The sequence below is a fragment of the Clinocottus analis genome, unplaced genomic scaffold, assembly GCF_023055335.1.
Source record: "Clinocottus analis isolate CAN_PGR_092001 unplaced genomic scaffold, fCliAna1.0.p SCAF_4, whole genome shotgun sequence".
Lineage (NCBI taxonomy): Eukaryota > Metazoa > Chordata > Actinopteri > Perciformes > Cottidae > Clinocottus > Clinocottus analis.
In genome coordinates this window covers 11,592,028-11,609,503 of record NW_027176153.1, presented here as the reverse complement: position 1 = coordinate 11,609,503, position 17,476 = coordinate 11,592,028, and the positions used below count along the sequence as shown (strand labels likewise).

Genomic DNA, 17,476 nt, shown 5'->3' with positions numbered 1-17,476 from the left:
CGTCCTGGTGACAGTTGTTATGGCAACCGTGGGACAGACGCAGGAGACAGCGAGGGGTGATGATGTCACAAGAGCAAAGCAGACTTGCAAAGTGAGGAAGATGAACATGTAAACTGGTTTGTTTCCTCTGTCGGACACTTTTATTCCTTCCACCAACTGATCAGACGCCAGAGGAAGTGGGTGTCCGACCTGAGGACCGCCGTCCACACCGCGTCACGGCTGCAAGGCCCTCATTTACGTAACAATAATTACACAACCTATTCCTTTATCATGATTACCTACTTCTGAACTTCAAAGCTTGAACGTAATTCTCAAACAGCCCTTTGAAGGAGTGAACACAGCACAAAATGTTGTCTAATTCGAGATCTGCTCCCAAACACACAGGTACGAGACAACACACACACTGCGAGTGGAGGAGTGAAAGCATGAACACGAAAGAAAATCAAAGCGGCAGATTTTAGATTCAAGGACGATTGTTGTTCCTGCAGGTAATTTCACTCCTGTGCTCTTTCTTTCTGCTGACACTTAAAAGACCTCAGAACTTGAGAGGTTTATTTCACTGGACTTCGACTGAAAAAGCACATGGGAGGAACGCTACTCCGGTACATTAAGTTTAGGAAATGTAAAACGTCACGTTAACAAGTTCGTGCTGCCCCTCCCACCGCATCTCAAAGCCTAAAATTTTGAAATCCCTTTTCCCGTAATGGGGTCAAAGTCATCCAAAGACAGACGCCGTTTTAGTTATACAAACTAAACTTGTAATCTCACCTCCTACATGCAAACACACACACACACACACACACACACACACACACACACACACACACACACACACACACACACACACACACGACTCAGCATCTAATAGAACCAATGATGATTCATTGGGTTATGCAACAAATGCTGGCAACAGAAGAAGGGAGCGGAGACGAGGGACTTTAGAGGGGTCTGTTTCCTGAGGGAGGACAGAAGGCCGAAGGCTAACGTGGAGCGCTCGTCTGGTCACACCTGTGGACCGTACAGCTTGTTCCAACAGCGCCATGTCTTTTATAAAAAGGGTCTCTTTTTTGAAAGTAGACGCAAACAATGAAAGAAGTGTAGCAACACTATAATCCTTTGCGTTTTATGTTGCTTGCTCTGGTTTTGTTTGGGCATTATCAATCCGTGACGGTAGTCACAGCGTCAGACATTTGGCGTGTAGACGGCCACATGGAGCATTCTGACTCACCAGGTATCCACTCCTCCTCGTCCTCCTCCTCTTCATCTCCATCAATGTCTTCGTCTTCATCAGTGGCGTAGCAGATCTCTCTCGCTCCCTTCCTCCCATTCAGACGCTCCTCTTCTTCAGCAGACATCCTGACCCGCAGGCTGCCGCTACCTCAGCATGGCCACACTGCTCACCTGAAACAAAAACACACACACACACAAAACTTGTTGATGTACAGTAAATGACTGGTCTGCGTTCCGCCTCTGCCATCTGTCTCCATGCACAGACACCATTATGCTTTTCTCATGAGAAGATAGACGTCAGGAAGGGGGGAAATTGTGCTTTATCTTCAATCCAAAGCCCCCATAAGAGTGTCACAGGGTGATTTTGCATATGTGAAACGAGCAGCATGAAGTAAAAAAAAAAAACAGGTACACTGACTCACATGGACTACAATTACCAACATACACCACAACCCCTGTGGCGGATACAACAGAGTCTGCGCAAAAAAAAAAATCAAATGTCAAGCAACTACTACACACCTGCGGTTGAATAATTTTAGAAAGTGTATGAGACTTGGCAGTAGGAGAGATAGCTGTTAGCAGCTAGTAGTAATAACAGCCTGCCTCTCAATGGCTTTCAACAGGTTGACAGCGGCTCAAAGCTAACGGCACCAACAGCGCTAATACTGAAAGTGGCGAAAGTGTTGACGGAGCAAATGGTATTTAACTGAGAAAACAAAACAAACAAAACAAAAGATTGGTACCATCTGTATATCTATCACATCACTTAAATGTACTTTACTAACTCAAGGAGGTAGTTTTCGGGCGTGGTATACTATGTATTGTGTGCCGTGCATCTGTAGATAAAGCTAAGATCTAATTTAGTCTTCTGGTATCATGTACAACAGCAGCCCTTCGCACAAGTGCCGTAACCCGCATCCAAAGTATCATTGACATGTGAATCAAAAATTCCCCCAAAAAAGTAAATTGCAAAAGACTTAGTGCTGCAAACTACTTTTTTCCCCTCTTTAGTGAACATTGAGTACAGCGCTTGTCTGACATTTTAAGTGGCTTCTAACAACATAACTGAGTATTTGAGTCTATTCTCATATTTATATTATGTGTGCATTCTCCTGGGGAAAGGTTGTTATTTCAACATTTTTTTAGTTAACCTTTAAGATTATATACAATTTACTAAAAAGGCAGAACAGGAGCATTTAAAACAGTAATTTGTGAGAGATATAACAAAGATCACCACCTGCAGATGAAAGACAGAGCTGTCGAGCCGATGGGAAGTCTACCACAGGGAGGGAGACACACAATGAGCGAGCTCTCAAGAGTTTCTGGGATGCTTTTAGAGCATCATCTCTTAGCAGCAGGAACATTACATTCGCATTACTCCCAGACTTTGATGTGCCAGAGTGAGACAATTGCAATCTGAAACCACAGACTCCTGGCATGCCCTTCATTATCAGCTGTTTTTGTCCTCTCTCAGATCAATCATATTCATATTCACTATTAAAATTGTTTCAACATGTCACACAGACGTGACGTCATTCAACGTGACCGAAAGGCTGAGACTCTTTCCGAAGGAGACAGAATCTGAATCACAGAACGTCTCGATGTTCTGGTGAAACACTCCCGTGGCCTACATTTACCACCGTAAACAAGAATTATCGCCTTAGTCGTCTCGCTTGGTTAAGAACAAAGGCTTTGCGTAAAGCGCACTCCCACTCAGAGGAGTCCAGACACACAGTGTTACTCCGATCACCTGCCGGCTCACCTTGCAGAACATTACACAGCAGATTACACAACATGTGGCTGCGGCCAAGTTGACTTACTGGTTTTATAACACTATAACCAAGGACCTGGTGAACTCTGATGTTGTGGTTTCCCAAAACATAGACACATGTAGAGATGGATATACGATCAATCTATTGAAAGGTTCTCTATTTAATAGTCAGAGCTCAATATATCATTAAAGTGGGGTAATGTCCACCTGTGTGTGTTGGTATGTGGCCTTCTTAGTAGCCGGGCCGTAGTGTCAGATGACAGGAGCATGCTGGAGAGCCATTATGCTCTCATTAAGTCTCATTTTATTCTGCATTGCTTCCTACCATGGATTTAAGAAATAAAAACACCTTCGGTTCAGGGAACAGTGTGTGGGATTTAGAAGGATTTATTGACAGAAATGTAATATAATATTCATAACTATGTTCTCCGTCTATGTAATCATCACCTGAGACTAAGAATCGTTGGGTTTTCATTATTCATCATCTTCAACTTCACAAAGTCTGCACTGTTGAACCACCCTTGTCCTACAGTAGACAAAGAAGACTAAACCAAACCCCGGCTCCAGATAGGGCCTTTACCGTTCTTTTACATTACCTGAAGGCCACTGTCGTTCTCCAAAACACGGGGCAGAGCAGAGGGGAAGTGTAGTTGGTGGCAATCCGCCACCTCACCACCAGATGCAGCTAAATCCTACACACAGTTCCTGTAAAAGAAAGCAATATTTACTGTCGGTAGATGACATGACCTGTGGTGTTCTTTACGACCCAAACATCCTTCACAGCTTCCTCCTTAGGACTTTTTTTTTTACTACATAAACATGACACTAATTCTCCCCAACAATCCCAAATATAAAACAACATTTTTCTGGACGCCACTTGTTATTCACATGACTGCAAGAGGTTTTTTGAAACCTAAACGCAACAAATGGCCGCTGCTGTTTTCTTTCGCTTCACACCAGGTGGTAAAAACGGTCAGTAATCGTGTCGGCCTGCACATAATATCCCACACAAGCACTAAGGGTTCTCCCTCTGCTCGCTTATTTCTCTATAAGACCACAAGCATCAGAAAGTGCAACACGTTATTAACCACAGAACACACTGTTGGGAAAAGTGCACTACAGTAAATTGGGAACAAGCATATATAGTTCTTGGATCAGTGAAATTCTTCCGCAGCATAAATGCCAGGGAAGTGTTGGCTGCACACTTTGGGGCCGATATGTACGGCTCTTACTTGTGAACATACTGTTTGTGCAACTATGTATAATATGAGACTGCCATTCAAAGCCAAACAGAGTATCCATCTTGTTACAGACGTGGAAGACCCATCATCAAGAGGTCACTGCTAAAAACGTTACAGGCACCAAAGCAGATGGCGCTATTACAACTGTACCTTTAAGATGTACAGAAAACCTTGACATGAAACTCCCGCAGACGGTTCACAACCAGCCAAAATAAACCCTGCTTCATACATTGCCATCAGGTTTTATGTAACGTTATACACCAGGGGAAAGCAGGCCAATTTAGTTCATGTCAGGTCTTCAGGGCTATGAAAACCACAGTTGCGTAACATACAGTATATGTGAGCAGTTCCTTGTCGGAGCGGCAGCATGAAGGTTCGACTCTTGTTTTTCTTTCTTCTTATCCGAGGCCTTTTTAACGACCTGCAGGTAACATGACGCATTACCACTATAGCACGATCCCATGCAGCAGGCCTGCAATAAATGTGAAGATTATGTTCAATCTTTCTCAAGACTCAGTTCCATTGGGTGTGAAAAAAGTATAAGAACATGTTGAAATGTAATGAAACTATTTGCCACCAAAAATGTGGCCCCAATTTATGACCCCGTATGTATAAATCTATGACGTAGTTTCAGAAAGTAAAGAATCAATCAGACATTCTGCAACTTGAAAACTGAACCGTGGCACTTTTTAAAATCAATTACAGTACAAGCAACAAAGGCAGTGAAGCGCCTTTTTGACAAAATATTCATTTGATGACGAGGCCTCACGTCAATAAAGTATATCTAGTTAAATAGGAGACATTAAAGTGACCTTTAGCGGAGACTGTTCTTACAGAAATTAAATAAACAACCAACCTAATGTTAAGTCTGTGCTATTGCACCAAAATAGTTTGATTTAAAGTCCTAATAAAGTTTGGGAAAAAATTGCGTATTCGTCAAAAATATTTTAATATGACTCACAATTTATAATCCTTTATGTTTTAATTCAACCAAATGCCATGTTTCTTGGTCTGCATTTTTTTCAATGACAGCTAGTCAATGTAAATTTGCATTCTGTAATTGGTTCTCAAACTTTTCATTATTATTGGCAAGGTCCACCTCTACAGAAGTTGAATTACATTACCAACAGGCACATGAGGTATTCACAGGAAAAGATGCGTGCATGCACACAAAAAAAGGCTGTGCCTGCACACATTTCATGTAAAGTTTATTTACGAGTTCAGCAATACTGTTGACAGTTTGTACAATAAAAGCTGCAACACGGGGAGAAGAATGGACAACACTTTCAAATAAATCTCCATTCAGGTTAAAACAGCTTAGTTTACAAAATATTAAAACTTGCATTCGGAGACTTTAAAGCTTAATAATAATCAAAGAAAAAACCATCCGTGTTTCACATCCTGCACCACCTTACCTTATAAAGCCCCACACAGCGGGCCAAGGAGGTGCTCCAAGGACATCTCATACAGCCAACATTGCATTATGGAGTACAGCATTTCTTTTGGCTGGGCCAGACAGAGTGAGAAGCAATTTAAATTCAGAGTATGGAAACAAGATGCTGATGAGTGCAAAATCTAAAAAGTAAGTGAGGGGGGGGGAGTAAAAACAAAAAGAGCGAGGCATGAAGGATGAAGGAGGAGATGGACAAAGGCAGGAGGAGATGTGGGAGACGAGAGGGGGAGGAGTACGGTGAGGCACGGGGGAGGGGAGCAGTCTGGTCTGTCTGGTGTCCTAAAAACACCGCCATGACCAAAAGGGGGAGGGGGCGAGATAACCTCAAATTCTCTCATAGAAAATAGGACAACACTGCAGCCTGATCCAGCAGGAGATCATCTCCATGTGGAATCTCCTCCAAAATGAGGAACTGACCCCTCGGACTATGTCAAGGCACATGGATACAACTCAAGCTGCAAATAGTACAATGTGAAAATGTACTTTATGAAGCACAAAACGTGCATTTTCATACACATCCTGTTTATTTCCATTATTAGTTACTCTGTCAATTATTTGATATGAATGACTTGATGTCTTCAATAACACAATTTTTAAAATTGTCACATTTTAGAATATTTGTCATTTTTCCTTGCAGCAAAGCAACCATATGGATGAAGAAAAATCACATTTAAATGATCTAGTGATGAAAAGCTTGTGACTGCAATGTTGTTTTTCAGAATTCTTTCACCTTCCTTTCAACACACTCGCTCCAACCACAACAAATGATTTGCCCGAGGGGAACTGACTTTAATGTTAAACATCAGACAGACAATGTGAATGTGATGGAGGTTCTTCCCAGAAAACAGCCACAATATTTTTGCCATGTTTTTGCCATTGTTGGGGCCTTTAGTTTCCACATTGATCCTAATCTTCTTGAACATCTCACTATAAAAGCAAAGAACTTGTGTCTCTCCATGTCTGTGTGTTCTTCGCATATTCTGAGGACCGTCCATCCGATCTACGTCCCTTAGTGGGTGTATTGGTGAGGACAATTAGGACAGGTGGCACGTTCAATATTTCAAATTTTGAATAAACAACCAAACAGCGTGCTGTGCAACAGCGGGGCTTCAGGGCTCTGTGGAGTCGAGCAAGTCGCCCGCAGCGCCAGCTTTAGGGTCCCAGACAACGCTAGCAGCGCTACCAGCAGCCTAACGGCCACGCCCCTAAAGAGGAAACTGCACTTGTTTTGACTCAATGTGGTTAATAAACATACTCTAGTTTGGCATTTGGGGTTGATAACATGGAGGCATTCTGACACAGAAGTGTGTCCTACTTAGGGTTTAGGTTGAAAATACTTGATAGACATACACACCCACAGACAAACACACCATGTAATTACCTCTTTACCTCCCAAAAGAGAACAAGTGAGAGAGAGAGAGAGAGACACGAATAATAAAGGAGGAGGCCAGTGAGAAGACAGCTGCTTGCATAAGCTGCCTTACATAAGATCTGGCTAATAATGCCACTGTTCAGAACAAAAGTTGTACAAGATGTATGCCAGGATGCAAGGACATTGTGTACGTACACACACACACACACACACACTCACACACACACACGTCTCCACTCCTCCCTCCCTGTAATTCAGAGCTTGAAAGTCAGCTTGAAAACTACCACTGAGTTTCTTTTCTTCCCTACTTAACTATTTAACTTCCCACACATTTGTTCCTCGACAACATTTGCTGACATAACTAATTAATTTGCTACTTAGCTTATCTTTAGGCTAAAAATAACTAATTAACATTAATTAACGTAGGTTTCAGAAATGCCCACACTCCTAAAAAGTCAGATTCAGCATGATCTGCTGGTCCAAAGATGCTCTATTATGAGGAAACGATTCTTACATTGTTTTGGAGTTCAGGACTGTTTTTTAAATGACCTCTCAGGAAATGACAATATGAAAGACTGAATGGTGGCAGCAGTTTCCAACTTCAACTAGAAAAGTGTGGAGTGAAGATCTTAATGTTCACTGCCGTATTGGTTAACTCCCCGTCCAGACAGTAATGAATGGGCTTTAAGGTGTCGAAAACACGCTTCATTCTAACAGCGAGATATGCAGGCAAGCGGCTCGACGTTGTCGTCCGATACATTTAAAACAATGTTGCCAAAATCAAAATCACCAAAGCAGTTTAGCAGCGGCTGTTGTGTTTTTAAGAAGGCTTTTCTTTGTACTTTACCCTAAGATCAGAAGGATTAGTCACTGGCATGTGTATGTAAAAACAACAAAATAAACTTGTTTTAGTAGATTAATTTTGATTTACAGTGATATTTGTATGTATAACCGCTTACAACAGATCCGTCTCCTCCTTTGATAAACTCCCCGACAGTCTGATGAGGCACTAACTAAACTGATCTACACCGCCTGTCTCACTAATGCCGGTTCATTGCAAGACCAACAATGCCTCAATTTTGGTCTCTGAAAACAGACATTATATTGTATAACACCTTACTTTTGTATTTGATAGGCTTACAGACTTAGAAGATCTGCACACATCCCCTTGCTTGTGTAACAGAATTATACAATACTGAATTTCAGGCTGCTGGTGGTTGAACCAATCAAATCTGGTTGCTTTCATTCAAAGGCAACACTGCACACGCGCGCACACACACACACACACACACACACACACACACACAAAATCAACAGTAGTCTAGTTTATTGCTTAAATGTAATGCATTGGCAGACTAAGTGTATTCAAAACTTGTCTCAAATCCATGCAACATATTAAATTCATGAATTCTATCCTATAAAATATTACTTTTCTTATAAACTAGGGCTGCAACAACGAATCGATAAAATTGATTATTCAAAAAGTTGGTTACAAATTTCATTATCGATTCGTTGTGTCACGCGATTATTATTCAGTAAGTAGCGGAGATGTTTGAGTATAAAAGTTGAGTTGAGCGCAGAGCACAGCAGACAGGAGGTCCAGGGGCTTCTGCAGCCCTGTATCCTCTCGTATGTCACTGCATGGTCGCGTTGCGTGTACAATAACTTTACAACTAGGCTAACCGTTGGGTTAAAGCGCTGTTGGGTTAAATAACATCTTAAGTTTTAAAATACTGCAGAGCTTTCCAAAAATGATTTTACTTTTTTCTACGACAACATGTTTTTATGCTTTAACCTAAAAAAAAGAAATACAGTACACTATGTTTTAGGACCTGTCTTCTTAAATATCCCGCATGCTTCAAAGTCACTAAAAGTGTGAATACACAAAGTTCATGCCATGAAGTTCACTTCATGCTGAAGAAGTGTGAATACACGACATACTAAAAACTTGCTTTAACTCAGAGTGCAGTAAGTAAGTGGGACAAAATGTTAATAAAAGATTAAGATCAAAGTAATAATCAAAGTTGTTATTGATCAATTCATTATTTTGACTAACAGACTTATTGTTAACACCGTGTCACTTCTGCTCCGGTTCATCGACAGAAATATGTTTCCACTCGAAGGTCTCATGAAAAGTAATGACCTGAATCACTGAACAACGCTGACCGGCAGCGACTCTCTTCAGTCTTCACAGAACATTTTTAAACAGCTAAACCCTCTGGCTAATCCCACCATGGTGTCATATCTAATCCCTGCCCACCTGTGCTCCTTTAGGCCTGCAGCATCAGAGCCAACAGAAAACAAGAAGAAAGAGTAACCCTCACCCATCAGTGATCACATCTCTTGTTGTGGAGCTGCCAGAAGTCAGTGACAGTGAAGACGCTCATTCAGTTTTCTTTTAAATTCTTATAGACAACGGCAAAACATTGATCATTTTGCTATACATGTCAGAGGACGATTAGCTTTTAAGCAATGCAGGAGCGCACTTACTTAATCAATACCCCCTGAGTCCATGCAGTTGGACTGGGAGGGGTTTGAGAGGTAGCAAGGGAGGGTTCAGAAGTCATTGTGCTAAAATGATCTCTAATTGGATACTGCTGGCTGCTTTCCAGCCAATCGGGGAAGGTTAGGAGGGTTCATTGGGGTTGTTGAAGGTTTACAAGGGGACACTGGAGGGGAAGGGGTTTTCCTCTGTTCAACCCGTCTGAACCTCAGCAACACTTGAGGCAACTTATTCTGCCCGCAGCCAAGACAAAACTGTTTGGAAAAAACAGTTTGACACTGAGAGGAAGACGACTTGCTCTGACACTGAAAAGTGAAATTAATAAAAGACCAGTTTTCCTTTTTCCCCTGATGGTGGAAAAACTCTACGTTGTCACTGGGGGAAAAAAGTTATACTGAGAATCTTTTATTCTAATTCATGGGCACTCGCTATCATTTCGTACTACAGGAATCGATTTCCATCTACAATCAAGATGTCGGACCGATGTTAAGCCTTGTGAGGCAAACCAGCAAATATGTATCAGCAATCCAATGTTAGATCTATATCTCTTCCAACTTTGTATCTCCTCTCTCAGGTTTATCAGACACACTAAACATCTAACAGGGGAATGAGATCCAACTGGCAAAAAACAAGTGTGGAGGACAGGTTGTCCATGAAAAATATGGCGTAGAATAGTATGTCAATAGTATGGATTGCTGAAACAAAATAAGCAAAATGTGATAGAACAGTTGAGTTAGAGGTCTTTGTTACATCTGAGATGAATTTTTCATTAGCCAGGAATCATTTTAAGGTTTTAACCATCCGATTTTATTCAATCCTGTCGTAAAATATTTTGAGTCTCGACTTCACCTTGCAAAATCAACAGTCCTATTCGTTCCCTCATTACGGAAATGGTGTTTTGTGTATCTTCAGCGACCCTTTCTGACCTCTGGGCTTAATCATTAAAAGGGGTCAAAAACAAAGTCTAAGTTTAATTATTACTCAATTGTTAAAAGAAGATAAAGTTTTGCCATGAAAATTTGATATGACACCAGCTCACAGTTCATTAGGACAACGCAGTGAGCATAAACTCTTTGTGCATGCCTGTGGCTTGCGCTGCCTCTGTGGAGGCTCGTGCCACGGCTTTAAGGTGTCACATGTGTGACCCTCAAAAAAACTAAACACATGCCGTCGCTTTAAACTCGGCCAAACATGACACTGACTCCGAACAGACGTTAGTGGCCAACACATGAGTTCAAACAAGAACAACTTGTGCAAACACACACACCACACACACACATACACACACACACACGCACACACACACACACACACACAAACAAGATAACAGACTTGTATAAGACATGCTGAAACTGGTCAACAATAACAGATGCATCTGTTATAACCGTATAAGACGAGAGAGACTCTTACCGGAGGTTACTGATCCACAGATACATACACGCACAAGCACACACACACACACACACACACACACACACACACACACACACACACACTAGATACAGGCCAGGTCTCCAGGAATCCTAGGTATTCAGCTTACACAGTCGTGTAAATAAGCCACGTAAACTAGATCTAAAAACACACGTGCTCAAGGGTCTCTATATTTAAGAGGTCTATTACTGACTTGCAACTGACCCCAACCTAAAACTACACAACCCAAACCCCTCAAGGTTGGTCAATTAATTGATTTGTAAATCAACAGAACAACGGCAACTATTCTGATGTTCAATCAATCGTTTCAGTCATTTTTCAGCACGGTAAAATGTAATCTCTTTTGGACTGGCGGCAAGAGGAATCTGGTCATTTGAAGAGGTCACTGTGGGCTCAAAGTGACTGTGATGGGCATTTTGTTACTTTTTAATTTGTACATTTCATGACGAATCAAGAAAACAATCAATCATGAAAATACTTGTTAGCGGTATATGAGACCGAGGTGCTGCTCTCTGGTTTTATTTTCAACACAAATCCATTTAAATCTGTCGGACATCTGAATGGCACATCTAACCATAACGATGCTGGCGGAGGCTCATGGGTATTGTAGTATTTGCAGCCATTTGTGGTACCAAACCAAAGAATAAGACACTGAAACAATTCAAACTGATGGACACAACGTAAACCTAAAGTATGTTATTTCTAAATGATCCAGGAGTCTTCTGCGTTGAGGAATGTGAAGGATGTGATTAGAATTTGGAGCGGTAAAAAATACATCCTCCCAAGTTACAACTCCATTGGCCCTTACAAACATAGAAGTAAAAGAGCAAACAGGTTTCTGAAGATACGCACTCTCTCTTCTCAGAAGAGCCGAGAAATCAGACAAATCGAAACAAGCTTGCACTCATCAATAAAACACTCGGCTCTTGGAGAATAATTCACGAGCGCTGCACATCTTGAGAAAGACGTTAAATCATTAAAAGTTGGGATATTCCTCACAGGAAGAGGCCCTGAAGGGACTTAATCAGCATTACGGGGGGATTTTCCATAAAGGGAAAAACAGTTGTGAGGCAAAAAGAAGGCAACCATATGCTCGACCATTTAGCTTATTAATACAGCTGACAGCCCACACAGAGCCTTGGGGTGTGACGCTCATCTGTTTGCACCCTCAAGGCTTACAAATGCCTTGAAAAACACACTCACACACACACACACACACACACACACACACACACACACACACACACAGTGGTCAACTCAAGGCTGCTGAACCTAAATTGATATCGGAGGAATCCTATACATTACTCAACCATAAAAATACACTCAGTCGGTTTCTCCCCTGCAGTTACTTTGAGGAGGCGTTGTATCAAACTGCATTATAATGAGGCATTTTTTATTACCTACTGTAATGAATAGTTGAGACTAAGTTTGTCAGGAACATGAACCGACTCGGTGACCTTTCAGTTGTGAGGCTGTTCCTGTGGCAACAGAGCCACCCACCTGCCAGGACGGCATACATCCCTTCATCCAATATTCCCTTTAATGCCCACTGTTTAAGGTCCGCCAAACATGAGCAGGAGTCCAACTCCAGTGTGAGACAGGTACAACGATACGTACAACATAGAGGGGTTTGATGCTGTATAAGCCAGACAGCCCCCATCCATCTCTTTTTTTTTTTTATCCCTAACGCAAACTAGAAAATGCCTGACCACTCCTTTACAATTAAAGATTCAAAGAGTTATAAAATGCAAACCAGTGAAGTATTAGTAGGTCAGACACACGGCGGCCCACCACTCCCGACATAATGTTTTTAAGAATGACTAAAACATGAGAAGCGGCTGAGGTCAGAATCTCAGTCGGCCGACATGCGTCCCTCCACTGAGTGAGACTGTGTGGCCGAAAGGAGGAACGTGAAACTGTCGCTGAATCTCTACTCATATCAGCATTCCTTCGCTGGGATATTTCAGTCTTGTATGAATGTAAGCAGCGGAGGTCAGTCAGACCCAACGTCCATCACTCTGCTGATTTACAAGGAGGTCAAACAGACGGTGGCGTTTCCGACCCTCCCCCACTGGTGGAGGCATTCAGTGAGTTGGAGAAGCTCCCTTTCTGCGCTTGTCTACAGTGTAGCTCAGAGAGACGCATGACCTCGCTTGTTCCTACTTAGCGTGAGGATCTGGAATCACATTCACTCGCTTTGTTTTCGAGAGACAACATTCGATACATTCAATGTAACATGAGATGTAACGACGGTGTTGTAATGCTTGCGTACGAAATTGTATTCAATAATTTGCATTTCTTGAATTAGGATTCAGCTACCTTGGAGGTCAGAGGCAAATCTCTTCTGATATTATTTGCAAAAGGTATGTTTCTAATAAGAGTATTTCTATGATCAAAATTAGACATTGCCTTTCCAACACAGGGTCGACGTGTTCCCAACAACTTTGCTACATTAAAAAAAGGGTTTGAAATGCTTTTTGGCTTGGAACAAGTTGAAATAAAGCTAAATATTTAAATGTGTTTCAAAAAGACACTTTTGTGTTTATTTTCCTCTCATTCTTCATTGACTCTTGTGATTTCAACAAGTTGAATATGATTGTAATAATACTTTTACATGTGCCTGAAAAACCTTTCCCACACTATTGAATTTTTGTTTTTAACTATTCAAAGATACCAAACATATGCCTACAGCTATTTGAGAAGGATGGCACATCATCCGTCCTCACTACTTGTTCACAGACCAGCTTTAAAATCAACAGCATAGTCCATGATTTTACGTTGATTAGCATGAGACAATTCATTCTCTCCAGCACTCAACCTAGAAATAAACATTTTACAAACATAATTACTAATGTAACCAGTTTTCTTTGCTGAAATGTGAGAACTACATATTGTCCTCCACCTAAGCTGAAGTTAGGCTCTACATCCCATGTCAGGAAGTACGCTATCGTCCGTGTGCAAAGATTTGGTCCCCAGAGGGTGTAAGGGTGTTGCGACTGTGAGCTGTATAATGAGGCTTAAACTATATTTGAAACTTTTGCCCATTACACAGCCAAGCTGTGCACACGCAGCTCCTCCCCTCTCATAGATGACATCTTGCCTGCTATTAGTATAAATGTCAATGAGGTCGGCAGTAACCTCCCCCCATCACTCCTTGGATGTTCTGAACGCTCTGTTCCTGTACTCAGCCACCCGCTGAGCTCGGTAGCAGGAACACACTGAAGGAGTGATGACAGGATGAAGGGAGGGATGAAACGAGTGCCACAGTGGCGCCCCTCATCCTTTTAGGATCAAAAACTGAAAGATATGGGTCTTAACGGGGCAAAAAACAAAGAACTTTACCGTGGCCAAGCGAGCCAAACGTTAAACATTCTACATGCGACACAAATTAGACCCATGTGTGAGCAACAAGTCGAACATACCACGAGTTCAAAAACATTCCAGATACTGACATTAGCATGCACTGTGACCTTCACACCAACACATATCTCCATCCCGAGAGATATGTGTTGGATCCACAAAAAAAATGTAAATCTTTGACACCCAGTAATGGCAGTTGAGATTTTTTAAAGACCGTCACTAATGAAAGCCCACGGACAATAAACACATTATAAACCTATGCAGCATCTTTTCACTAGTTCTGTTTTAAGGGCTTAACCTGGAAGAATCATCAAAAGTTTTGAAAAAAAGATAGAAAAAAAGAATGAAAGTAGGAGGGTTTAATCAAGTTACATCTGGCTGAAGTGGTTTTCTGGATACATGATCCAAGGTCAGATGAAAAGGACAAAGTCTCACTGACAGTGAAGACAGACCGACGAGCCTGAAATCCAGACAATTAGAACATAATCTTCCTTCCTCGGGTCCGTCGACCCGATACACTTTGCGACTTGGAAACAAAATGCCTATTCAGCGTTACAAAACTTCCTAAAAGAAAATACTTGTAAGGCAACAGTGACACCGGCAACGTGTGATCCAGCTTTACCAAAGCCAGTAATTCAAGGAAAACACACCAAATGGACTTTTAGAAGAGATCATGGCCACAGACAACAGATAATGCGTTTCCTTTGCGGCGGCACAATGTCTCTAAAGCTGCAACTCAACAACAAAGCTACATGTTTTTGTTGCAGATCCCTTTAAAATCAAACACCCACAGTAAAATCAAAATCACTTTTCTTAGCTCTCTGGTTCTTCAGCTCTCAGCATCACTCTGTCCTCCTGTATATAACAAGCTCACACCCTTCTCCGAGGTTGTAAGAGGCATTCTGGGAATTGTATTTCGCTGACGTACATGAAGGGAAAATGGGTACATCACAGTGGGAGAAGACAGAAGCAATCTGGCTCAGAATGCACAATAACAACCCTGTGGTACCGGCACACAGAAATGTAATGCAGACGTAATTAAGCTTATTAGTTACACCCTTGCTTTTCTTTGCTCTGACGTGCTCCCCAAAATACAATTAAAAACACACCCCTCTTAGCTAACTTGGTACAATTACAAATGAGCAGCTAAGCATGCACTTTTCACTGGTTTAGTCTTAGAGCATGCTTGACCCGCCATTTTGGAATGTAAATGACAGACTGTAAAATGAACTTTGTGTAACTAACACACTGCGCCACCGGGTTGAAAATAGGCAGAACAACCCTTTCATTTAATAATAACACGGCTCAATGTTTTCACACCCTACAAGTCTGTTTTTTAAAGGGGAACTTCACCAATTTTAGACATCAAAGCCTATATGTGGGGAAAAAAAGTTGTATGAAGCTTTTGGGGCACCAGAGGGATTAATGGGACGTCACTTGAGTCAGGAACAGTTCTGTAAAGTCTAAAACTGGAGGTGAGGAGTTTGAAAAGTGAGCCCACCAGACATCTGCTACCTGTTTCTTGTCTATGCTTGAGGCTAGCTGCTTGAAGCTACATTTGCCACCACTAGCATAAAACGCCTCTATTTCTGGTAATGTAGGCGCTATGCTTCGACAAAGATTAACGTGAGGAACACAAAAAAATATATATTATAGACCTGTTGCATTGTTTTTTTCTATTTTTATTTGTAGTAATACAACTTACCTGCGTGTCATACTAAATTAATGGCCTATCATTGTCAGTCTAAGTCTAAGTCAACAGTTCGTGTACATCTTGTTATTAAAGCTAGTTCAACCACAAATGACACACACACACACACACACACACACACACACACACACACACACACACACACACACACACCTATTAGCTTTTGACACGTGTCATATAGAAGTACTCTGTTGCAACTTCAAAAAGTTTAACAATACATTATATATTTACGGGATTCAAACTCATATAATTGCGTGGAGAAGATACGATGGCAAGAGGGAGTTGGCCATTTTTGCGTCACTCACGAGGACAGCTCAGTGTCCTGCTCCTTCTCCAGCAGCTGACAGTGAACAGGGTCCTTGTGAAGCGGCCGCCTGAGGCTCCTCGTCTGCTCTTTAACCCACGTGACCTCCCCTACGTCTGTGCCTCGCACAAACACTTCCCTACATCACCTAACTTGACATTTAAGCTTCAATTTACATAACACTTTACATAAGCCACTTCCGTTTTTGGTTTGCCCTCCAGCCAGTGTTAGGTAACACTGCCTTCGCAGAAATTGAAGGCGCTCGTGGTTTCAGCAGATGTGTCCGCTGTGTGTCGGGTTGGGGGGCGCACCGGTTAACCCTCCGCCGCCGTCACGGCTCGTTCCGAGGACGACTGGCTATGAATTATTATTTTATTATTAAAGACGGAGAGCAGCGTGCTTGCTCGTTTCATAACACGGAAGGAGGCTGCAACAGCGCCGCAGACAGACGGAACCGCTGGTGAACAAGTGCGGCATGCTCCTCTATTGTCTGGAGCCTAATTGACGCCATGCAAAATGCTAATGGTAACCCCCAAAAACACAAAATAAAAAAGGGGGTTGAACAGAGAGTAAACACGGGGGCATGACACACTGTAGGTATGTGTTTCTCACCTTCCGTGGGGCCGTTTCTTCGGCGAGGAGTCCCTCCGCGTGGAAAGCTTTTTTATTTCTGAAGTAATAATGAGAATCAGGGCAGGGCTTGGCCGCTTTCACGCCATTCATCAGCCCCTTGCTGGAAGAAGAGGGCTCGGTGCTGATGCTCCGGCGCTCTGCACAAGAAAACCATTACGAAAGTTCCGGAAGTGCACGAGCCTCCAAAGTGTCAGTACTCAAGGCTCAAAAACTACAGGAACACTGCGAGTTGTGAGTCAATTAAAGTCTGGAACTCACTGGGCTGCTTTCATGACATTGTTAATATATATATATATATATATATATATATATATATATATATATATATATATATATATATATATATATATATATATATATATATAACAGAGTAATAATTTATATTTTACACTGTTATATAGCTTTTTGGTAAGGTTCACATACTGTTAATGTGATAGTTTTGACTTGGGTCTGTTTTATTTAGTGAA

General features: G+C 41.8%; 1 protein-coding gene across 1 annotated transcript in view; it reads right to left on the bottom strand.

The window, feature by feature from the left end:
* Positions 1 to 17,105, bottom strand: part of LOC137800387 (helicase ARIP4-like) — a 49,344-nt gene extending 32,239 nt beyond the window's left edge. Inside the window, exons 1-3 of the mRNA XM_068597564.1 lie at positions 16,989 to 17,105; positions 3,598 to 3,706; positions 1,229 to 1,401 (exon numbers count right to left, since the gene is read on the bottom strand). Of these exons, the coding sequence (XP_068453665.1) occupies positions 1,229 to 1,355 (127 nt within the window). The 5' untranslated portion in view covers positions 1,356 to 1,401; positions 3,598 to 3,706; positions 16,989 to 17,105. The remainder of the gene's footprint in view (positions 1 to 1,228; positions 1,402 to 3,597; positions 3,707 to 16,988) is intronic.
* Positions 17,106 to 17,476: the final 371 nt, after the last annotated feature.